At 43.5% G+C, this 21,883-nt stretch overlaps 1 protein-coding gene across 1 annotated transcript in view; it reads left to right on the top strand.

Moving 5' to 3' along the window:
• Window positions 1-21,595, top strand: part of WASHC5 (WASH complex subunit 5) — a 69,248-nt gene extending 47,653 nt beyond the window's left edge. The window contains exons 23-29 of the mRNA XM_068238020.1: window positions 891-970; window positions 1,203-1,306; window positions 5,486-5,615; window positions 6,185-6,281; window positions 13,170-13,323; window positions 18,789-18,876; window positions 20,088-21,595. Of these exons, the coding sequence (XP_068094121.1) occupies window positions 891-970; window positions 1,203-1,306; window positions 5,486-5,615; window positions 6,185-6,281; window positions 13,170-13,323; window positions 18,789-18,876; window positions 20,088-20,144 (710 nt within the window). The 3' untranslated portion in view covers window positions 20,145-21,595. The remainder of the gene's footprint in view (window positions 1-890; window positions 971-1,202; window positions 1,307-5,485; window positions 5,616-6,184; window positions 6,282-13,169; window positions 13,324-18,788; window positions 18,877-20,087) is intronic.
• The last annotated feature ends 288 nt before the right edge of the window (window positions 21,596-21,883 follow it).

The raw sequence follows: 21,883 nt of genomic DNA, 5'->3' as shown, positions 1-21,883 counted from the left end.
TTCATGAAGCAAGGCGCAGAGATTACAGGGGCAGCATGTTTGTACTGTGTGAATACACTTACAGCATGCAGTCAGAGTAGGAGGAGAAGCGACTGGAGAGCGAGGTGAAGGGGTCATCCTTGGGGAAAAGCAGCTGGTTGTGCTGTGTGAGGAGTCTGACAGTGAGTGAGGAGGGGGGAGGCAGGAGAGCAGCAGTGTTTCATTTGGCTTGCACAGCAGAAGGGTGGAGGTGGCACTGTTGTCCTGACTGAGGAGGAATGGAGCTAGCCAGTGTGCTATTGTGTTGAGCTGCAGCATGTCATGTGAGAACATGACATGAAGCAGAGTAAATTGTGGGGTGCTGTGCGATCTTTCCAAATCGGGGGGCGGCGTATCCTCACAAGTTTGCCTCAGGCAGCAATAAGTCTAGAACTGGCCCTGACCCTAACACTCAGAAAAAATCATACACAGAGAGATCTGCAGCAGCCCTGCACATTACTCACCTTCCCAGTATCCAGCGCTGCAATTCTTCCTCCTGTCCTTTGGGTGGTACTCTACTCCTATGGTGAGATCCCCGTCTGTCATCAAGTGACGAACGGCGATCTAACCCGAGGGATCGAGAGCCTCCAAAGACCGGAAAAAGACTGGCAGCGAACATACAGATCACGGAGGAGGTCTTACCCAGCAGCACCTGCTATTTAACTGGTCTGTAGATGAATAGCATGTGCTGCTCATGTGGAAGTAAGTATGGCAAACCCAACCATCAAGGGAATGGAAAAATGCAAATACGGTATAGTTTATATGCAATGCACAAAAATGTGTTAGTTGTGAATTGTGATATATTCCACACAATAAGCATTGACCTAGGGTATTAAAATAACATGTAAGATCTTAATAATGTTCCCTTACAGCCAACTCTTCTAAAATCTACTCCGCTGCTATCGCCAAAACTCAGAAGATCTGGACTCCTTATCTGGATTCTATAATGAAGGTTAGTAGGTAGCTCTATAGTCTATGATAAGCAGAATGTGGGGGAATAAAGGGGATGTGTGGCCACCTTTTGTATACATTTGTCAGTTGTGCCTTGGCTCATTGGGCTTGTCTTTTAATACGGTATGAAATGTTTAGAAATGTTTGCCCATTTTCCTGATGACCAGTAGGGGGAGTGGTGTAGAGGATTCATCTTCTTGTATTGTTCACAATTATATATTGTGTGGATGCAGGTGGGGCAGATGCAGATCCTGAGGCAGCAGATTGCCAACGAGCTGAACTTTTCCTGCAAATTTGATTCCAAACATCTGGCTGCAGCTCTGGAGAACTTCAATGAGTAAGACGAAATATTTATATACATTTCTGTCCTCCCATACACAGGCACAGGGCCGAGGCATAGGCTGGAGAGGCTCCAGCCTCAGGGCGCAGTGTAGGAGGGGGCGCACAATTCATTCAGCTGTCATTCCTAATTGTGTTTGAAGCAGAAAGAAATAAGAAAAGGGGATACATAGCAGTGACTGCAAGCCAGATAACTAGAGATTAAGGTGTTAGGAGGGGGTGGCCTCAGTCTAATAGCAATCAGTGTGTGACAGCTGGGGTGGGAGGGATGGAGGGGCGCACTTTGGTGTCTCAGCCTTGGGTGCTGGAGGACCTTGTCCCGGCTCTGCACAGGCAGATCACTCACTGACAGTGACGCCAACAAGTAAGCCAAAACGTTTATAAACCTTCTTGTCCTCCCATACACAGGCAGATCTCTCACTAATGGCAACGCCAACGAATAAATGGTTAATGGTACAATATTTCCCTCAGATGCAATTTTTCCATTCGACTTTTACAATCTGATTGTACAGTATGTGGAGAAAATTGATGGTTGATTGGAATAGAAATTTTTTTCGATCGGAATGTTGGATTTTACGATTTTATTTGAATGCAGAAAGTGCCGTAATCATCCCGTAAATATTGTACCGTTAATGGGCACCTTTAGACAGTTAATATTCCTGCACTTCCCTGTACTCCGATACACAGGCAGATCTCTCACTCACTCACTGATGGCAAAGAGTTTATATACAGTACCTGGAACTTCCCTGCTCTCCCATACACCGGCAGATCACTCACTGAGAGATTGGCAGGACTGGGGGAAGCTGTCACTGTACAGCTAAGAAAAGAGAACCTGCAGAGTCATTAATAATCGCCATGTGCTTTTATAAAATTACCCAATCCAGCTTGTTGAAAACAGGCAAGTTAGGGCCAGGGAAATAGATATATTCTGAGAAAAGGTCTATATAACCAAAAGCCTGAGGCCTATACACAAGCAAGAAAGGCATTGGTACATATCAAAATTATCAAACTTTATTCATAGGCAATATAAAGAATAAAGAACATACAAAATTGCTAAAAAAAAAAAAAAAAAAGCTAACCAATCCCAGCAAAGTACACTATGGGACCAAAGAAAAAAAACCACATTATTGGCACAAAATGAATATGTACTGTAAAATACTATATCTGAAAAGTCAGTTATCGTGCAAAAGGCTCTCTCCAATAGTCTATAGAACAGGGGTCAGGAACCTTTTTGGCTGAGAGAGACATAAACGCCACATATTTTAAAATGTAATTCCGTGAGAGCCATACAGTATGTTTCAAACTGGGACAGTGTGCAGGAGAGGGTTCACTTCCCTGTTGCCATGGTGATGTGTATACAGTTGATCTGCCGGGCAGCAGAAGTGTCAGGCATGTCTTCAGCTTCTCTTGGGTTTCAGCAACATCAGCTATTACCCAGACAGGAGAAATACAGACTAAGGCCTCATTCTGACCGCTTTTTTTCAGCACATAATGTTAACAGAAACAGAAAAAAACGCACAGACGCGCAGTGGTGTGAATGAGCCCTCACAGCTTGTACAATTAGCTCGCTGACTTGGGGGTTAATTCACTTTGTAGGAATGAGATCCTTGCACTTTGGCCCAATAGGGTGCCTGTCCAGTGACAGGCAGCCTATTGGGCCAATGAAAGTGCGGTGATCTCGCTCTACAAAGTCACTGGACCTGACAGGGTCCAGAGAGGGACAATTGCAGCAGCTGTTAGTTTTGGGAGGAGCGTGAGTAAGTTAGTAGTGAATGCTACAGCAGTAGCTTGCCTACTTTGAAAAATTTTACTTGCGCTGCCGCACTAAGCTGCGCTGCTTGAGCAGTGTAGCTTAGTGAATCAACCTCTACTGATTTGTCTGTAAGCCAGATGCAGCCATCAAAAGAGCCACAGGTCTAAGTACTAATCAGTATTAATTAATGCAGATTACAGGCAGTCCATTTTTATATGCTCAGAAGCAGGATGCAGAGGTAAATTGATGAAGTTTGTGAGCTGGAGTCCAGTTGTAATTAGTAAAAGCACTATAGGTGTAAATATTCAAACTCAATCACAGTTGTAGGATAGTGCAAGATAATCATACAGGATAATCCAAAAGCAAATCTTTATGCAGTATGTTGTAAGCAAGTAGCTCCTATGCAAAGCAATAGAGGGGATTGCTGTGGATGCAGATATTCCCTAAACCCAATCGCAGTTGTGGAAAGATAAGATGCAGGCTTGCAGGGCAATCCAGGATGATTCATGTGCAGTATATTGCAAGCAAATAGTTTGTATGCAAGACCATGGCAATAGGAAGCATCACAGACATTCCATCTATCCAATCGCAGCTGTAGAATGATCCAAAATATGCGCTAAAGCTAAAAATAAGTAGCTCCAGATCCAAAGGTAAAGGTTTACGAATCAGCTAAAAATAGCGCTAATAGATTTGGGCGCGGCTATATTTCTAATGTTAATTATCGGTTTTTTAAAATTTACACTCAATTTTGCATATGTTTGGGCGCAAGTGCCTAAAATCGATATTTTACATAAATCGATAAAGTAAACTCGGTAATATTCCTAATTTTGTTGTGGAATCGGTAATAACTGTAATTTAAAGTTTATGATAATATATCAGAACGAATATCATAACGCTAAATTAAGAAAAACGATGTGAGTCATAACGATAACTTAAAAAGTCTATTGATGTAATAACGGTAAATGAACATGTTTAATGATGGAATGTAAGCAAATTCTGTCCAAATACAGATAATTTTGTAATTACAAAAATATAAAATTTCACTGTACGGATGTAATAACGATATTTGACATTTCTATTTTACAATAATATATGATGTATTTACGATAATTTAGGGTTAGACACCACCAGGGGGGTTGTTAGGGTTAGGCACCACCAGGGGAGTTTTAAGGTTAGGCACCACCAGGGGGGTGGTTAGGGTTAGGCACCACCAGGGGGGTGGCTAGGGTTAGGCACCACCAGGGGGTGTTTAGGGTTAGGCACCACCAGGGGAGTTTTAAGGTTAGGCACCACCAGGGGGGTGGTTAGGGTTAGGCACCACTAGGGGGGTCTAGGGGTTAGGGATAGGTACAGGGAGGGTTCTGTGTCAGAGTAAGGTTAGGTATACTTAGGGTTAGCAACCACCATGGGGGGTTAGGGTTAGGCACCACCAAGGGAGGGTTCTGTGTGAGAGTAGTGTTGGGTTAAGCTGTGTTGTTGAATTACATTACAATATTTAACGTTATTATATTTTTGTTTTCAACTCACATTTGTTTTAAAAATGTAATAATAATAGGAATTATCGATTTTTACATTACAAATGTTAAATTATCGATATTTCTAAATTACGATATTTTTCTTCTCCCGATAAATCGCGCCGAAATTTGACCGCGACTTTTTTAAATGTACGCAAAGGTTTAGCAGAGTAATTGAAAGCTTGTATTTAGGGACGGTTGGTATAAACAGCAGATAATTGATGCAATGAGAAAGTCAGCCCAGGCCGACCATGAGACAGGGTGAGGCAGGTTCCTCAGGCAGCGGAAGTGAGGGGCCGGCGCAAGTACAGTGGGCGGCATCGCAGGAAGTGATCAGGGCAGAGGCGAGAGAGGCTTCAGCCTCAGGGCGCAGTGCAGGAGGGGGGCGCAAAACTTGCTCAGCTATCATTCCCCTATTGTGTTTGGAGCAGAGATAAATAAGAAAATGGGATACATGGCAGTGACTGCAAGACAGATAGCTGGAGATTAAGGTGTTGATTGATGTTGGGGGCCCTGGGGCGCCTCTTAGTCTAATAGCAATCAGTGTGTGACAGCTGGGGTGGGAGGGACGGAGGGGCGCACTTTGGTGTCTCAGCCTTTGGTGCTGGAAGTCCTTGTCCCAGCTCTGGAAGTGATGAGTGGTGGCACTTTATGAAATATTTTTCTTTGTTATTAAAACACTCTAAAGGCACCCATCACCCATCATGGAAGTATCTGGGCACCTGCAGCTCACATTGGTTTAGGTAGTAACAATTATAGCTATCAGTTCCAGGCAGGTCTCCCCTCTGTGGCTCATCAAATGGGCTGATCTCACCTCTCTGGCACCCTCTCTAGGTCGTTATGCACAGTCCAGACTCTTCTTTGTCCTGACGATCAGCTGTCATTGATGATTTTGTTGTATCCATTGCAGAGCCATCCTGTCCGATATAAAGGCCCATTACCAGGATCCGTCTCTGCCGTACCCCAAGGAGGAGAACACCCTGCTGTACGAGATCACAGCCTACCTGGAGGCGGCCGGCACACATAATCCTCTCAACAAGGTGACATATTAACATTTTCTGCCACTTTGTATGCAGCATGTACTCATAAGTCACATTCTATAGCACCCTAAATGTGCTGAAAACTCACCCTAGACTTATACTCAAGTCTGCACCAGGCAAGCTTCCAAGTGAGCAATTTGTTTGTCACAGACCCACAGCCAGCCAATGTGCTATTGTGTTGAGCTGCAGCGTGTCATGTGAGAACATTAAATGAAGCAGCGTAAATTGTCGGGTGCCGTGCGATCATTCCAAATCGAGGGGGGGGGGGGGGGGCATGGGGCATCCTCACATGTTTGCCTCAGGCAGCAGAAAGGCTAGAACCAGCCCTGGTCACTACAGTGCCTCTTTAACACAGCATAGGGATAAACAATCATAGGTGATGTAAAATGATCATTATCACCTGACCTGTCTTATTAAGGTATATCGGGGTACAGTGCTACTGTATCAAACAAACAGGCTCCCTCTCACCAACATGATTTGATCCAATAATGGCCTCATTGACCATCCCTCATCAGTTGCAATAGCTGGATAACTTGCAGCTTTTATTGTTGTATTTTTGTCTCTTACAGATCTACGTCACCACGAAGCAGCTGTCTTTCTTCCCCATCACCAACTTCCTGTTCCTGATTTCCCAGCTTCCCAAGCTGCAGTACAACAAGAACCTAGGTACTGTGTGGTGATTGGCTCTCACCTGTGCTATATATAGAGGTGACTGGTGATTGGCTCTCACCTGTGCTATATATAGATGTGACTGATGATAGGCTCTCACCTGTGCTATAAATAGATGTGACTGATAATTGGCTCTCACCTGTGCTATAAATAGATGTGACTGATAATTGGCTCTCATCTGTGCTATATATAGATGTGACTGGTGATTGGCTCTCACCTGTGCTATAAATAGATGTGACTGATAATTGGCTCTCACCTGTGCTATATATAGATGCGACTGATAATTGGCTCTCACCTGTGCTATATATAGATGTGACTAGTGATAGGCTCTCACCTGTGCTATATATAGATGCGACTGATAATTGGCTCTCACCTGTGCTATATATAGATGTGACTGGTGATTGGCTCTCACCTGTGCTATATATAGATGTGACTGGTGATTGGCTCTCATCTGTGCTATATATAGATGTGACTGGTGATTGGCTCTCACCTGTGCTATATATAGATGCGACTGATGATAGGCTCTCACCTGTGCTATATATAGATGTGACTGGTGATTGGCTCTCACCTGTGCTATATATAGATGTGACTGGTGATTGGCTCTCACCTGTGCTATAAATAGATGTGACTGATAATTGGCTCTCACCTGTGCTATATATAGATGCGACTGATAATTGGCTCTCACCTGTGCTATATATAGATGTGACTGGTGATTGGCTCTCACCTGTGCTATATATAGATGTGACTGATAATTGGCTCTCACCTGTGCTATATATAGATGTGACTGGTGATAGGCTCTCACCTGTGCTATATATAGATGCGACTGATAATTGGCTCTCACCTGTGCTATATATAGATGTGACTGATAATTGGCTCTCACCTGTGCTATATATAGATGCGACTGATAATTTGCTCTCACCTGTGCTATATATAGATGTGACTGGTGATTGGCTCTCACCTGTGCTATATATAGATGTGACTGGTGATTGGCTCTCACCTGTGCTATATATAGATGTGACTGGTGATTGGCTCTCACCTGTGCTATATATAGATGTGACTGGTGATAGGCTCTCACCTGTGCTATATATAGATGCGACTGATAATTGGCTCTCACCTGTGCTATATATAGATGTGACTGATAATTGGCTCTCACCTGTGCTATATATAGATGCGACTGATAATTGGCTCTCACCTGTGCTATATATAGATGTGACTGGTGATTGGCTCTCACCTGTGCTATATATAGATGTGACTGGTGATTGACTCTCACCTGTGCTATATATAGATGTGACTGGTGATTGGCTCTCACCTGTGCTATATATAGATGTGACTGATAATTGGCTCTCACCTGTGCTATATATAGAGGTGACTGGTGATTGGCTCTCACCTGTGCTATATATAGATGTGACTGGTGATTGGCTCTCACCTGTGCTATATATAGATGCGACTGATAATTGGCTCTCACCTGTGCTATATATAGATGCGACTGATAATTGGCTCTCACCTGTGCTATATATAGATGTGACTGGTGATAGGCTCTCACCTGTGCTATATATAGATGCGACTGATAATTGGCTCTCACCTGTGCTATATATAGATGTGACTGATAATTGGCTCTCACCTGTGCTATATATAGATGCGACTGATAATTGGCTCTCACCTGTGCTATACATAGATGTGACTGGTGATTGGCTCTCACCTGTGCTATTTATAGATGTGACTGGTGATTGGCTCTCACCTGTGCTATATATAGATGCGACTGATAATTGGCTCTCACCTGTGCTATATATAGATGCGACTGATAATTGGCTCTCACCTGTGCTATATATAGATGTGACTGGTGATTGGCTCTCACCTGTGCTATATATAGATGTGACTGGTGATTGGCTTTCACCTGTGCTAAATATAGATGTGACTGATAATTGGCTCTCACCTGTGCTATATATAGATGTGACTGGTAAATGGCTCTCACCTGTGCTATATATAGATGTGACTGATAATTGGCTCTCACCTGTGCTATATATAGATGCGACTGATAATTGGCTCTCACCTGTGCTATATATAGATGTGACTGATAATTGGCTCTCACCTGTGCTATATATAGATGCGACTGATAATTGGCTCTCACCTGTGCTATATATGGATGTGACTGGTGATTGGCTGTCACCTGTGCTATATATAGATGTGACTGGTGATTGGCTCTCACCTGTGCTATATATAGATGTGACTGGTGATTGGCTCTCACCTGTGCTATATATAGATGTGACTGGTGATAGGCTCTCACCTGTGCTATATATAGATGCGACTGATAATTGGCTCTCACCTGTGCTATATATAGATGTGACTGATAATTGGCTCTCACCTGTGCTATATATAGATGCGACTGATAATTGGTTCTCACCTGTGCTATATATAGATGTGACTGGTGATTGGCTCTCACCTGTGCTATATATAGATGTGACTGGTGATTGGCTCTCACCTGTGCTATATATAGATGTGACTGGTGATTGGCTCTCACCTGTGCTATATATAGATGCGACTGATAATTGGCTCTCACCTGTGCTATATATAGAGGTGACTGGTGATTGGCTCTCACCTGTGCTATATATAGATGTGATTGGTGATTGGCTCTCACCTGTGCTATATATAGATGCGACTGATAATTGGCTCTCACCTGTGCTATATATAGATGCGACTGATAATTGGCTCTCACCTGTGCTATATATAGATGTGACTGGTGATAGGCTCTCACCTGTGCTATATATAGATGCGACTGATAATTGGCTCTCACCTGTGCTATATATAGATGTGACTGATAATTGGCTCTCACCTGTGCTATATATAGATGCGACTGATAATTGGCTCTCACCTGTGCTATACATAGATGTGACTGGTGATTGGCTCTCACCTGTGCTATATATAGATGTGACTGGTGATTGGCTCTCACCTGTGCTATATATAGATGTGACTGGTGATTGGCTCTCACCTGTGCTATATATAGATGCGACTGATAATTGGCTCTCACCTGTGCTATATATAGATGTGACTGGTGATTGGCTCTCACCTGTGCTATATATAGATGTGACTGGTGATTGGCTTTCACCTGTGCTAAATATAGATGTGACTGATAATTGGCTCTCACCTGTGCTATATATAGATGTGACTGGTGATTGGCTCTCACCTGTGCTATATATAGATGTGACTGATAATTGGCTCTCACCTGTGCTATATATACACAGTGTTCTCCCCAGGCTCTTTTAGCTGGGTGCTCCACCCGGCTAGTTTTGCTGACCACCCGGCTGTCATCGGCTCACCTCCTCCTATGCTGTAAGCATAATTGCTCATAGAAGCACCGGGCCCTGCCTTTTTTCCTTTCGCCCCACCCGGCTACTTTTTCATGCCACCCGGCTACTATTTCATGCCACCCGGCTACTATTTCATGCCACCCGGCTGCAAAAAAATTCTGGGGAGAACACTGATATAGATGTGACTGATAATTGGCTCTCACCTGTGCTATATATAGATGTGACTGGTGATAGGCTCTCACCTGTGCTATATATAGATGCGACTGATAATTGGCTCTCACCTGTGCTATACATAGATGTGACTGGTGATAGGCTCTCACCTGTGCTATATATAGATGCGACTGATAATTGGCTCTCACCTGTGCTATATATAGATGTGACTGGTGATAGGCTCTCACCTGTGCTATATATAGATGCGACTGATAATTGGCTCTCACCTGTGCTATATATAGATGTGACTGGTGATTGGCTCTCACCTGTGCTATATATAGATGTGACTGGTGATTGGCTCTCACCTGTGCTAAATATAGATGTGACTGATAATTGGTTCTCACCTGTGCTATATAGATGCGACTGATAATTGGCTCTCACCTGTGCTATATATAGATGTGACTGGTGATAGGCTCTCACCTGTGCTATATATAGATGTGACTGATAATTGGCTCTCATCTGTGCTATATAGATGCGACTGATAATTGGCTCTCACCTGTGCTATATATAGATGTGACTGGTGATAGGCTCTCACCTGTGCTATATATAGATGCGACTGATAATTGGCTCTCACCTGTGCTATATATAGATGCGACTGATAATTGGCTCTCACCTGTGCTATATATATAGATGTGACTGGTGATTGGCTCTCACCTGTGCTATATATAGATGTGACTGATAATTGGCTCTCACCTGTGCTATATATAGATGTGACTGGTGATAGGCTCTCACCTGTGCTATATATAGATGCGACTGATAATTGGCTCTCACCTGTGCTATATATAGATGCGACTGATAATTGGCTCTCACCTGTGCTATATATAGATGTGACTGGTGATTGGCTCTCACCTGTGCTATATATAGATGTGACTGATGATTGGCTCTCACCTGTGCTATCTATAGATGTGACTGATGATTGGCTCTCACCTGTGCTATATATAGATGTGACTGATAATTGGCTCTCACCTGTGCTATAAATAGATGTGACTGATAATTGGCTCTCACCTGTGCTATAAATAGATGTGACTGATAATTGGCTCTCACCTGTGCTATATATAGATGCGACTGATAATTGGCTCTCACCTGTGCTATAAATAGATGTGACTGATAACTGGCTCTCACCTGTGCTATATATAGATGTGACTGATAACTGGCTCTCACCTGTGCTATATATAGATGTGACTGATAACTGGCTCTCACCTGTGCTATATATAGATGTGACTGATAATTGGCTCTCACCTGTGCTATATATAGATGTGACTGATAACTGGCTCTCACCTGTGCTATAAATAGATGTGACTGATAACTGGCTCTCACCTGTGCTATATATAGATGTGACTGATAACTGGCTCTCACCTGTGCTATATATAGATGTGACTGATAATTGGCTCTCACCTGTACTATATATAGATGTGACTGATAATTGGCTCTCACCTGTGCTATATATAGATGTGACTGATAATTGGCTCTCACCTGTGCTATATATAGATGTGACTGATAATTGGCTCTCACCTGTGCTATATATAGATGTGACTGATAATTGGCTCTCACCTGTGCTATATATAGATGTGACTGATAATTGGCTCTCACCTGTGCTATATATAGATGTGACTGGCACAGGTGAGAGCCGAGCCCGTTCGGATCAGCTCTACTGAGCAGACACTTTATGCCTGTGCAGTAGAGTGCATCCAATCGGGTTCCACTATTTCTGTCTGAGCCCGAAAGAAAGCTGCTACTTCACCTGCGTAAGGCTCACACAGGGTTGCTAAGATACCAGATCCCAGACCAGATTTTTGGAGGCTGACAGCGCTGGAACAGAGGGACGGAGGAGGATGGCGGAAGACGCATTAGGCTTCTTCCTCCTGAGGTAAGTACTCCCCCAGGGGCACTTGTTTTTTCTTACACATTATCTTTCAGGCAGGGAACACACTTGACTGTTTTCGTGCGCGTTTTCTGCACAGGAAAACAGAGAACTCATGTTAATCAATGAGCTAGTACACACTTACTGTGTTGTTTGCGCGCAGAAAAAAAACTGACATTCTGCATCCTGATTCTGCACATTTTGGCAGTTTTCTGTATCAATTACATCAGCTGCTGTGAAAAAACGCGCACGTTTTCCTGCATGGAAACACACTTAGTGTGCAGAAAAAGTATGCAGAAAAACGTGCGCGGAAAACTGAAAGTCAAGTGTGTTCCCTGCCTAAACAAATGTTTAAAGTGTACCAGAGACAAACGAAAATAAAAGATTTATACATACCTGGGGCTTCCTCCAGCCTCCTCTGCATCGATCGATCCCACAATGTCTACCTCTGCATTCTCCCGTCCCGGTAGAAGCCCCGCACGTTTTACCAGTTGGCGTCAGTCGGCACATGTGCAGTGAAGCTGCTCACGCTTCTTCCCCCGACGTGCGCCTGCTGAGAGCACTCCCAACCACGGGAACGCTGCCGGGCTGCGCATGTGCAGTGCACCCCGACTCGCCAAACGTACGCGGCTCTTACTGGGAACGGGAGAATGCAGAGGTAGATGTTGTGAGAGCGATCAATGAGGAGGGGGCTGGAGGAAGCCCCAGGTATGTATAAGTGTTTTATTTTCATTCATCTATGGTTTACTTTAAAGGACACCCGAGGTGAAAATTAACTGATGAGATAAACCATTGCATCTATCCTCTTTCTTCTAGAAATAACTTTTTTTTTTTTTTAGATATCCCAGAGGTTTATTTTATATTTGAATCTACTTTTTAAGTTTTTACTATTAAATTGTTTCTGCTCAGTGACACATTCATCAAAGTATGCCAGAGCTCAAATCTATGAACTAATGACCCCTTTATCTCTTTTCTGCTCTCAGAAGCCATTTTCTGCTAGGAAAGTGTTTTATGGCTGTATTTCCCTATCAGTGAGAGTTCACACTGTAGTCTGACCCACTCCTGACTCAGACAGAAACGATCACTTGCATACCTGATTTTTAAACCTTTACTGCAGAGAAAGAAAAAAAAACACAGCATAGTTATTTGTGTGCTAGGCATGGTCATACACGTCTATCTCATCATATCACGTCACCTCTCGGTTATCCTTTAAGCTGTTTGCATTGCAACTAGGGATGGTCAATGAGATTCAAATAATTTCAAGTTGATGCAAGATTATGCAAATTGTATACGCAAATGTCTGCAGCTTGAAAATGGACCAATCAAATTTTACCTCAGTAGGATTTACGGTAATTCATTTTCAGGCTGCATATATTTGCATGCAAAATGTGCATAATTCTGCATGAACTCGAAATTATTTTCATCTCATTGACCATCCCTAATTGCAACATTAAGGAAAGTCCAATGCTGTAAGAATCTGCTGCTGATTGCGTTGTCTCTCTGATGCAGGTATGACATGCAGGAAGCCGGCAGACGCCATCGATTGGCCGCCACTAGTCCTGGGGCTGCTCACTCTGCTGAAACAGTTCCACTCCCGATACACCGAGCAGTTCCTGGCCCTGATTGGCCAGTTTATCCGCTCTTCAACAGAGCAGAGCGCAAGGTGAGTGCGTGAGGCCCGATGTGACTTGCTGTGTGTGTCGTGTCTCTGTGTACAGTGCAGGAGGCAGACATGACAAAGCTTAGAGTTCATTGACACTGACAGTTCTGGTTTTTTTTTTGTGGACTGTTCCCTCCCAATGGGGAAGATATTCCTTTACCTCCTCTTGTCTGTGATCCCGCCACTAGTAAAGACGCTTAGCACAATGTTCTCAGTCGGTACACAGCAATAAAAATCCAAATGAAACTGAGCTCAAACAAGTGTGACCACTCCTAAGGCTGCTGCCCCAAATGCCTCCAAAGCTGCTGCCCCCCAAAAAAACTTGAGAAGCAAGTGAAGACTTCTGTAGCAAAAAGAAAAGTGGTGCGCTCTATGGTGCATTAACGTTTTCATAAGAAGTGCCAAAGGATAAAAGTTACACTTACACGTTTCAGCCTGTCACTTCCTTCATCAGATATCGGATGAGGGAGGCGCCGAAACGTGTAACGACGCAATAGGCATGCAGTTCTCCCAGATCCGCCCACCTCCAGTGCTGAGCTCAGTTCCTGTTAAGAAATCTACACTACTGGTCATAGTGGAGAGGAGCCAAGTGCGGTAAATCCACCTGAGGGAGGCTGGGACTTTGCCCACATGTGCGATAAGCTTGTGATTTACCTCAATCCTGTAAGTGTAACTTTTGTCCTTTGGCACTTCTTATGTATGAAAATGTTGATGCACCATAGAGCGCACCACTTTTCTTTTTGCTACAGCAATAAAAATCTTTTTGTCTTAAGACCTCACCATGCTATGAAGAAGTGGTGATTTTTGGAGTGAGCGTTCCCCTTCCTCATGGCTGAGATCCCGGTTCATTTCATGTTTTCAGTAAGGCTGCGTTTCCACAAGGATATTGTATTTCGCATTGATTTTCCATATCCAAATGTTTGTTATTTTATGCCAATATTCATTTGCATCTAGCATAATTGACAATCATTACATGGGAAATACATGAAATTGCATTGCTTTTCAGTACTTGCACTCTGGAAATGGACCCTAAGTCTAGGTCCACACTTGTCCGTTTTCAGATCGGATTCGTTTCAAATGGATCCATTTTTGTAAAAAAAAAAAATTCTCCCCCCGTTTTGTCAGTTTTGCAGCATACGTTTCCAGTCCATGGAAACGTATGCCCAGCCCTGGCCTATTCTTCCAAGGACGGCATTGCAGGAAGTGGCGCAGCGAGCAGTGGAACAAGGAGGTGAGTTCCCCGCAGGCAATTATTTTAACAAAAGTAGCTGAAGGTGGAGCACGGAAGAGGACACCCAGAGTGCACCGTTTCAAAACGGATCCCCCGGAACATACACAGATCCGTTTTGAAAGTGAGTGAAGACTGCTGCTATTTTTAACATTGGTATCTGTGGCTCCAGTTTTGGTCCGAGCCCCAAAACGGAGCCATGGATACGTTTTTTAAGAAAGTGTGAACCTACTCTAACCCATTCCGTTCAGCCAAGCGTGTAATGATAGAGTTGGCCACCAGGTGGTGCGTGTCGGCTGCCTGTGACAGTCACAGCATTGGTGTTTTATCAGCAAGGTGCTGAGAGTTTACTTTAATGAAGTGGTGAAGGTGCCAAAACAAAAGTTTATTCCTTATGAAGATCAGAGCAAGAATAGCCACTTAAAGTGGACCTGAACTCTTGCACAGGACAGAAGGAAAACACAGAGAAATGCACCCTGTATGTGTTTAGAGAGTTTAGCCTGTCTAATTCCCCCGCATCTGTAACTAATCACCAGTTTACGTGTCCAATTCCCCCTCATGTGACTAATCACCAGTGTAATTTTCTCTCTCAGCTATATCAGCTCAGGAATCTCCTCTGCCATGGCAGAGCAGCTTTGTAAACAAAGGATGTTAACCCTATGTCTGCTTCCATGAAAGCAGGAAGTAGACACTGCAGATTTATTGCAGGATTTCTATCAGCTGTAACAAAGAAATGTTTTTCTGTAAAGGTTATTATGCTGTTGCTTATCTTTTAGAGCAGAGAGGAAGTTCTGAGTTCAGGTCTGCTGTAAAGGAAACCTTAAGTGAAACTAACGTGCCCAGTTTAAATCACCTGAGGCTTCTTCCAGCCCCCTGCAGTCCTTGTTCCCCGCTGTTGTTCTGGTCTGTTTAATTCAGCAGCTGTCCCTCTGAAAGCTGCATGTGTGGTTGGCCTCCTCCTGGCCTTCTCAATCGCGCTCCCTTAGGGTACTTACACACCTCTTTATTTTATGTCGGCGATCAGGACCCGTCCTGTACAGACTCATGTTAGCTATGTAAATGACGATGCGTTCTGTTGGTGTGTGTGTGTGTGAAGGGGGGGGGGGGGGGGAGGGCATAGGGTCGATGAAGCGCGTATGTGTGACGCTGCGCAAAGGGAGCAGCGCAGAAAATGTGATTGGCCGTAGCGGGGGTGAGCTGATCCAACGGACAGCAATGGGCTTCCAAGTAGAAAGCCATTCGGAATTAAAATGAGGCTTAATTATCACAGGTGTGAGCACAGGAGACGGGGTTACTTACCCAGAAGTCCGTCGGCTTCTATGCAGCTCACGCGACCTATGGAGTGCGTTCAGTGTTCTCCCCAGGCTCTTTTAGCCAGGTGCTCCACCCGGCTAGTTTTGCAGAGCACCCGGCTGTCATCAGCTCACCTCCTCCTCTGCTGTAAGCAGAGAAGCGCCGGCCCTGCATTCTGTCACATCGCCCCACCTGGCTAATTTTTCATGCGACCCGGCTGGAAAAATTTTCCAGGTAGAACACTGGCGTTCCAAGACTCACTACCACACTTCCTCCTTCAAGCCGGAAGCACGAAGTGCGGTAGTGAGTCGTGCAATGCGTCCCATAGGTCGCGTGCGAGTGGTGTGAGACGCATAGAAGCCGACGGACTTCTGGGTAAGCAACCCCCGTCTCCTGTGCTCACACCTGCAATAATTAATCCTCATTTTAATTCCCAATTTGAATGGCTTTCTACTCGGAAGCCCATTGCTGCTGCTGGGTGCATCATTCACTGTTTGGGGTTCGTGGGTCAGTGCCCGTTATATACAGACCTGACTGTCGGTTCAGCGGGCATTATCGGTTGCCTTAGTCAGGCAGATGTACAGGCCTTCAGCCAGGATTGTTCTGTGCAGTTCATAGGAATTGCAACTGCACTTGCACCAAACTCTCCTACCTATGGGGGTGCGTGATTGAGGAGGGGGCCGCGCATGCACATAACCTGCGATCAGATCAGTTGGCAGCTTTTGGAGGGGCATTTCTGCTAAATGGAACAGAGCAGAGTGATGGCGAGGGGCCAGAAGGGCTCCAGGGGGCTGTAGGAAGCCCCACAGAAGTTAAACTGGGCACATTACTTTTACGTTAGGTACCCTTTAACCACTTAAAGTGAACCTCCGGACTAAAAATCTACTCAGCAGAACTGAAAAGGCTTGGTGTTTCTTTAACCTCCTTGGCGGTATGAAAAATACCGCCAGGAGGGAGCGCAGCAGTTTTTAAAAAAAAATTTTTTTTTTTAATCATGTAGCGAGCCGAGGGCTCGCTACATGATAGCCGCTGCTGAGCGGCATCCCCCCGCCCGCTTCGATCGCCTTCGGCGATCTCCGATCAGGAAATCCCGTTCATAGAACGGGATTTCCTGGAGGGCTTCCCCCGTCGCCATGGCGACGGGGTGGGATGACGTCACCGACGTCACTGACGTCGGGACGTCATTGGGAGTCCCGGGCCACCCCTCGGCGCTGCCTGGCACTGATTGGCCAGGCAGCGCTGGGGTCTGGGGGGGGGGGGGGGGGCCGCGCGCCGTAGCAAATAGCGGCGATCGGGCGGGGGCCGGCAGCGATCAGAGTGCTGGCGCAGCTAGCAAAGTGCTAGCTGCGTCCAGCAAAAAAAAAATTATGAAAATCGGCCCAGCAGGGCCTGAGCGGCACCCTCCGGCGGCTTACCCCGTGTCACACACGGGGTTACCGCCAGGGAGGTTAACAGTTTCACAGCACCAGAACTTTGTTTTTCTTACTAAAGCATCATTTTTAGCTGCATTTTTAAATAAGCTCCACCCATCAAAGAAAAAAAGCCCGGGCTTTTTTTCCCTGATGCTGTGCAGAGCATTATGGGATTTCCTATGTTGTTATTCACGTTGCCTAGCAACTGGGAGAGGTGTTTAGGACACAGAACAGTTGGAACTGTGTCTCATGCTCCCTGTCACCTCCTTTCAACCAAAAAGATGGCTGCCATCAAGAAATCAAACATTTGCCTGTTCTTTTAAAACAGTGTGGGTAAGAGATTATATTACCTATCTATTTTAATTAACATAACTAATGTAACGTAATGACAGTATGTTTGTTTAGGCTGGAGTTCCTCTTTAATGACAACAGGACATATATATATGTCCAGTATAGTTGTGACGGGTGCACCACCAGTTTGTTATTAAATGAGGCACATGTGGTATCATTTTACCCATTGTAGAACACATTTTGGTGTGTCTTAAAGCTTGGACACACGTCACATAAAAAAATAGGTAGGGTCAAACGTAATCTAATATAAAAGTCATTTTCAAAATTATGATCAAACGTGGGAAAGTTATTTAGAAAAACTCCAAGAGACATTTGTGGTAACATTTTAACTGTGATAAGTAGTAGAATAGAGTTTAGAGAGTTTTATGGTTGAGGCCCATGTCTTGTGTATTCTTTTTAGTCACAAACTGAATCAAAGGCAATTACATTTTTGCATATTCCGTACCAAAATAAAAGACTTGTAAAAGGAAAACAAAATGACAGAATATAAGAGAAAAGGTGTCTTTTTTTTCAGTTTTTTGCTTTGTCATTGAACACCATTGATGATTACAAAACCTTATTTGCAAAAATAATAGTAATATACCCTCATGGCAAACATATTTTAAAATGCCAAGTTCCTAAGGTAAAAATGTTTTTTCTAAATACAATATTGTCACCATACATTGTACTAGGAACATAATCTAAATGTTGTAATAACCAGGATGGATAAGAAAATAAAATTTGTGGGTTTAACTTAAAGCTAGCAATGTTTATTGCAAAGATATAATGGATGTAAATGGAGAAATAGTGTATTTTTCTAGATTTCCCCCCTTATTTTCCCTTTAAAATGCATTGAAAATAAGGTAATTACTAACAAAAGTATAGAACACTAAAAGTCGAATTTGTCCTGAAAAGAACAATATATAGATCATTTACATGTGATAAGTAGTAATAAAGTTATTGGTGAATGAATGGGAGCAGTGCTAATATGTGAAAATTGTTCTCACCCTGGAGTGGTTAAGTTGTAGTCAAGTGCAAAATATGTGCTGTGAAGTATCTCATAGGCCTATAGTAATAGCCAGTGTGTCACAGCCACTTATTACACCTTGAAAATGCTATCGGTGGGACTTGTGTGTTTTGTATCTGGGTGGCTGGAGAGCTGTTATTACTTGGATGGAATGATGTTTCTAATTTTTGGGTTGTAGCCAGAAGATTCCAGAGATGCCGGCAGACGTAATTGGTGCACTTATGCTTCTAGAAGATTACGTCCATTATACCAAGCTGCCCAGACGGGTAAGAATTATCATTATTTATTAAAGCACTGTAGAAAGTGTCAGCCCTATTCAGAGTTTATAGTCATGTCACTGACTGTCCTCAGAGGAGTTCACAATCTAATCTCTACCATAGTCATAGTGTAATGTCCTACCATAGTATTGTTATGTATTTATATAGCACTGACATCTCCTGCAGCACTTTACAGAGTACATAGTCATGTCACTGACTGTCCTCAGAGGACTCAGAGGAACTCACAATCTAATTCTACCATAGCCATAGTGTAATGTCCTATCATATTATTATTATGTATTTATATAGCACTGGTATCTTCTGCAGTACTTTACAGAGCACATAGTCATGCCACTGACTCTCCTCAAAGGAGCTCACAATCTAATCCCACCATAATCATAGTCTAATGTCCTACTGTATTAGTATTATTATGTATTTATATAAGGCTGACATCTTCTGCAGCACTTTACAGAATACATAGTCATGTCACTGACTGTCCTCAGAGGAACTCAGTCTAATCCAACCATAGTCATAGTCTAATGTCCTACCATATGATTATTATGTGTTTATATAGCACTGACATCTCCTGCAGCACTTTACAGAGTACATAGTCACGTCACTGACTGTCCTCAGAGGAGCTCACACTCTAATCCCTGCCATAGTCATAGTCTAAAATCCTGCCTGTACATTGCAATTGAGAATGCACGCATAATTTTAAAACGTACACAACGAAATACGAACGCAAAAATTCTCAGTTTCCCAGGTGGGTCATTGCATTCTATTATGATCGCGATGGAACACCTTTATTCTCATGCCGCAAAACCTCTACAAGTGTAGGGCAGTGGTCACACCCACGCTCGCAATTTATGTGTGATTTCCCTTTGCTCTGCGATCAAGCTTGCAATCACAGTTTTCCGTGAGCTCTGTCTTCTGAAGCTTGTTATCTCACCTGTCAGTCATTGTAATTTCTTTTTCTCTCCAGAGGACAGGTCAATAGTTCACTGGCCTGCTCTGTAAAATCATTTAGAATGCTGAGTAGTGTGTAAACTGCAAATATTAGAGAATGATGCAATGTTATAAAAAACACTATATAACTGAAAACAAAAATATGAGAAAATGTTCTAGTAATTATCTGTACTATTCAGCTAATTCATTATATTTTTCCTCCTTTGTGTCTCTTTAAACTTATCTCTCTCCTTTTTTTTTCTTCCCTCCTCCAGGTGGTTGAAGCACATGTGCCGAACTTTGTATTTGATGAGTTTAGGACCATGCTTTGATTGCACAGCGGGGGAAGAATCTGAGGGAAGATGATGGATGGCCCATTGAGCAGCAGTTCAGCAGATCACCAGTTTGAGTTCTCCCTCTAGCACAGCTAGCACTTGCCTTCAGGCCTGGTGTCCGGTGTCACAGCAGGCTACAGAACCCTTTCATTTGTTAAAGCAATCCTGTTATAAACCTTGGCCATCGCAAGTGATCAGAGGATGAAAATGACACAGCCAGAGATTCTCGAGTGAAAACTGCCTGTCAAGCCATCCTCCAGGTCTAGAGACACATTCTGCTGAAAGTTGGTAGTGATGACAGTGCAAGTGAAGTGCAACACTGCTTTGTGATTGGCTATCACATGCATCCCACTAAAGAGCAGCAGGGAATTATGGGAGACATGTGGCTAAGGTCAACTTCAACACAGAAAGTCAAAGTTTACACATTACTTTAGGAGACAAAATAGCTGGATCTGATTGTTTTAACATAATTTTTTTTTGGGGGGGGGGGGGGAGAAGGGGCAGGCCAGGCCAGGCTGTGTATCATTTTCATCCTGTGCTCAGTTTGGAATGGCCTCATTTTGACAGGTGTCCTTTACATATAAGTGTACTTATAACATCACTATATTAAAATGGAACTGAACATACTGTTTTCAAGAGCATCTTTAACCAAGGTTTGAACTTCACTCCAGTCAGTAGCTTTCCCATGAGAAATCCTTACCTATTCTCGAATAAATCATCAGGGGGGGTCTGTATGGCAGATAATGAGTTAAAACCCCTCCCACAGTGTGATGTCATGACCATGGTCCTAACAGTTTTCTGTCTAAACCTCATTGCATTGCGGGAAATAACAGCTTTTTCCAACTGCCTAACAAGCAATATCTCCCTCTGTGCATAGAACTCTCAGTAACGAACATTCCGCACAGATCACCTGGCAGAACTAAAGATGTGACACGGGCCATGTTTTTTTCTTCATGCACGAACAGCACTGGCTTACTGTGCAGGGACAGCCGTACTCACACAGGCACAGTATGGCCGCACTCCTGCTTCCTGTGCACAGGCAGGAACAGAAAGTAAACTGCAGAGAGCAATGATCAGACCTTACTACAGATCACAGATGTGCCACTACAGCCTTCATGTAGTAAAAGGCAGAAGTGGGTGATAGTAGGGAAGTTAGCAGAGTGCAGAGACAGCAGAGCTGATATACAATATACACAGTACAAAAGCTGCTATAGATTAGAGGCGTTTATAAACAGTAAGCAGCAGCCAGGGTCCTCTGATGTCCTGTGCGGAGGTGGGGGCCAGAGTCAGAGCTGCTATTGATTAGGAATTAGCAATTTAGGAATTATTTGATATAGTTCTGTTATAAGTACACTTCCCGTTTTCAGAAGCACTTACATACAATATAAATGTAATTCTGGACACTCTTGAGATTAAAAAAAATAAACATTTTGTTTTTCATAATAAAATATTATCTAACTGATCTTCTGTTTGAATTTATAGAAAATAACTATAGGACTATTATAAAGATGGGTTAAAATACAGTATGTCAGTTCATACAGTGGGTTGCAAAAGTATTCGGCCCCCTTGAAGTTTTCCACATTTTGTCACATTACTGCCACAAACATGCATCAATTTTATTGGAATTCCACCTGAAAGACCAATACAAAGTGGTGTACACGTGAGAAGTGGATCGAAAATCATACATCATTCCAAACATTTTTTACAAATAAATAACTGCAAAGTGGTGTGTGCGT

Source organism: Hyperolius riggenbachi, chromosome 5, assembly GCF_040937935.1.
Source record: "Hyperolius riggenbachi isolate aHypRig1 chromosome 5, aHypRig1.pri, whole genome shotgun sequence".
Taxonomy (NCBI): domain Eukaryota; kingdom Metazoa; phylum Chordata; class Amphibia; order Anura; family Hyperoliidae; genus Hyperolius; species Hyperolius riggenbachi.
This window is presented reverse-complemented; position numbering and strand designations above follow the sequence as displayed.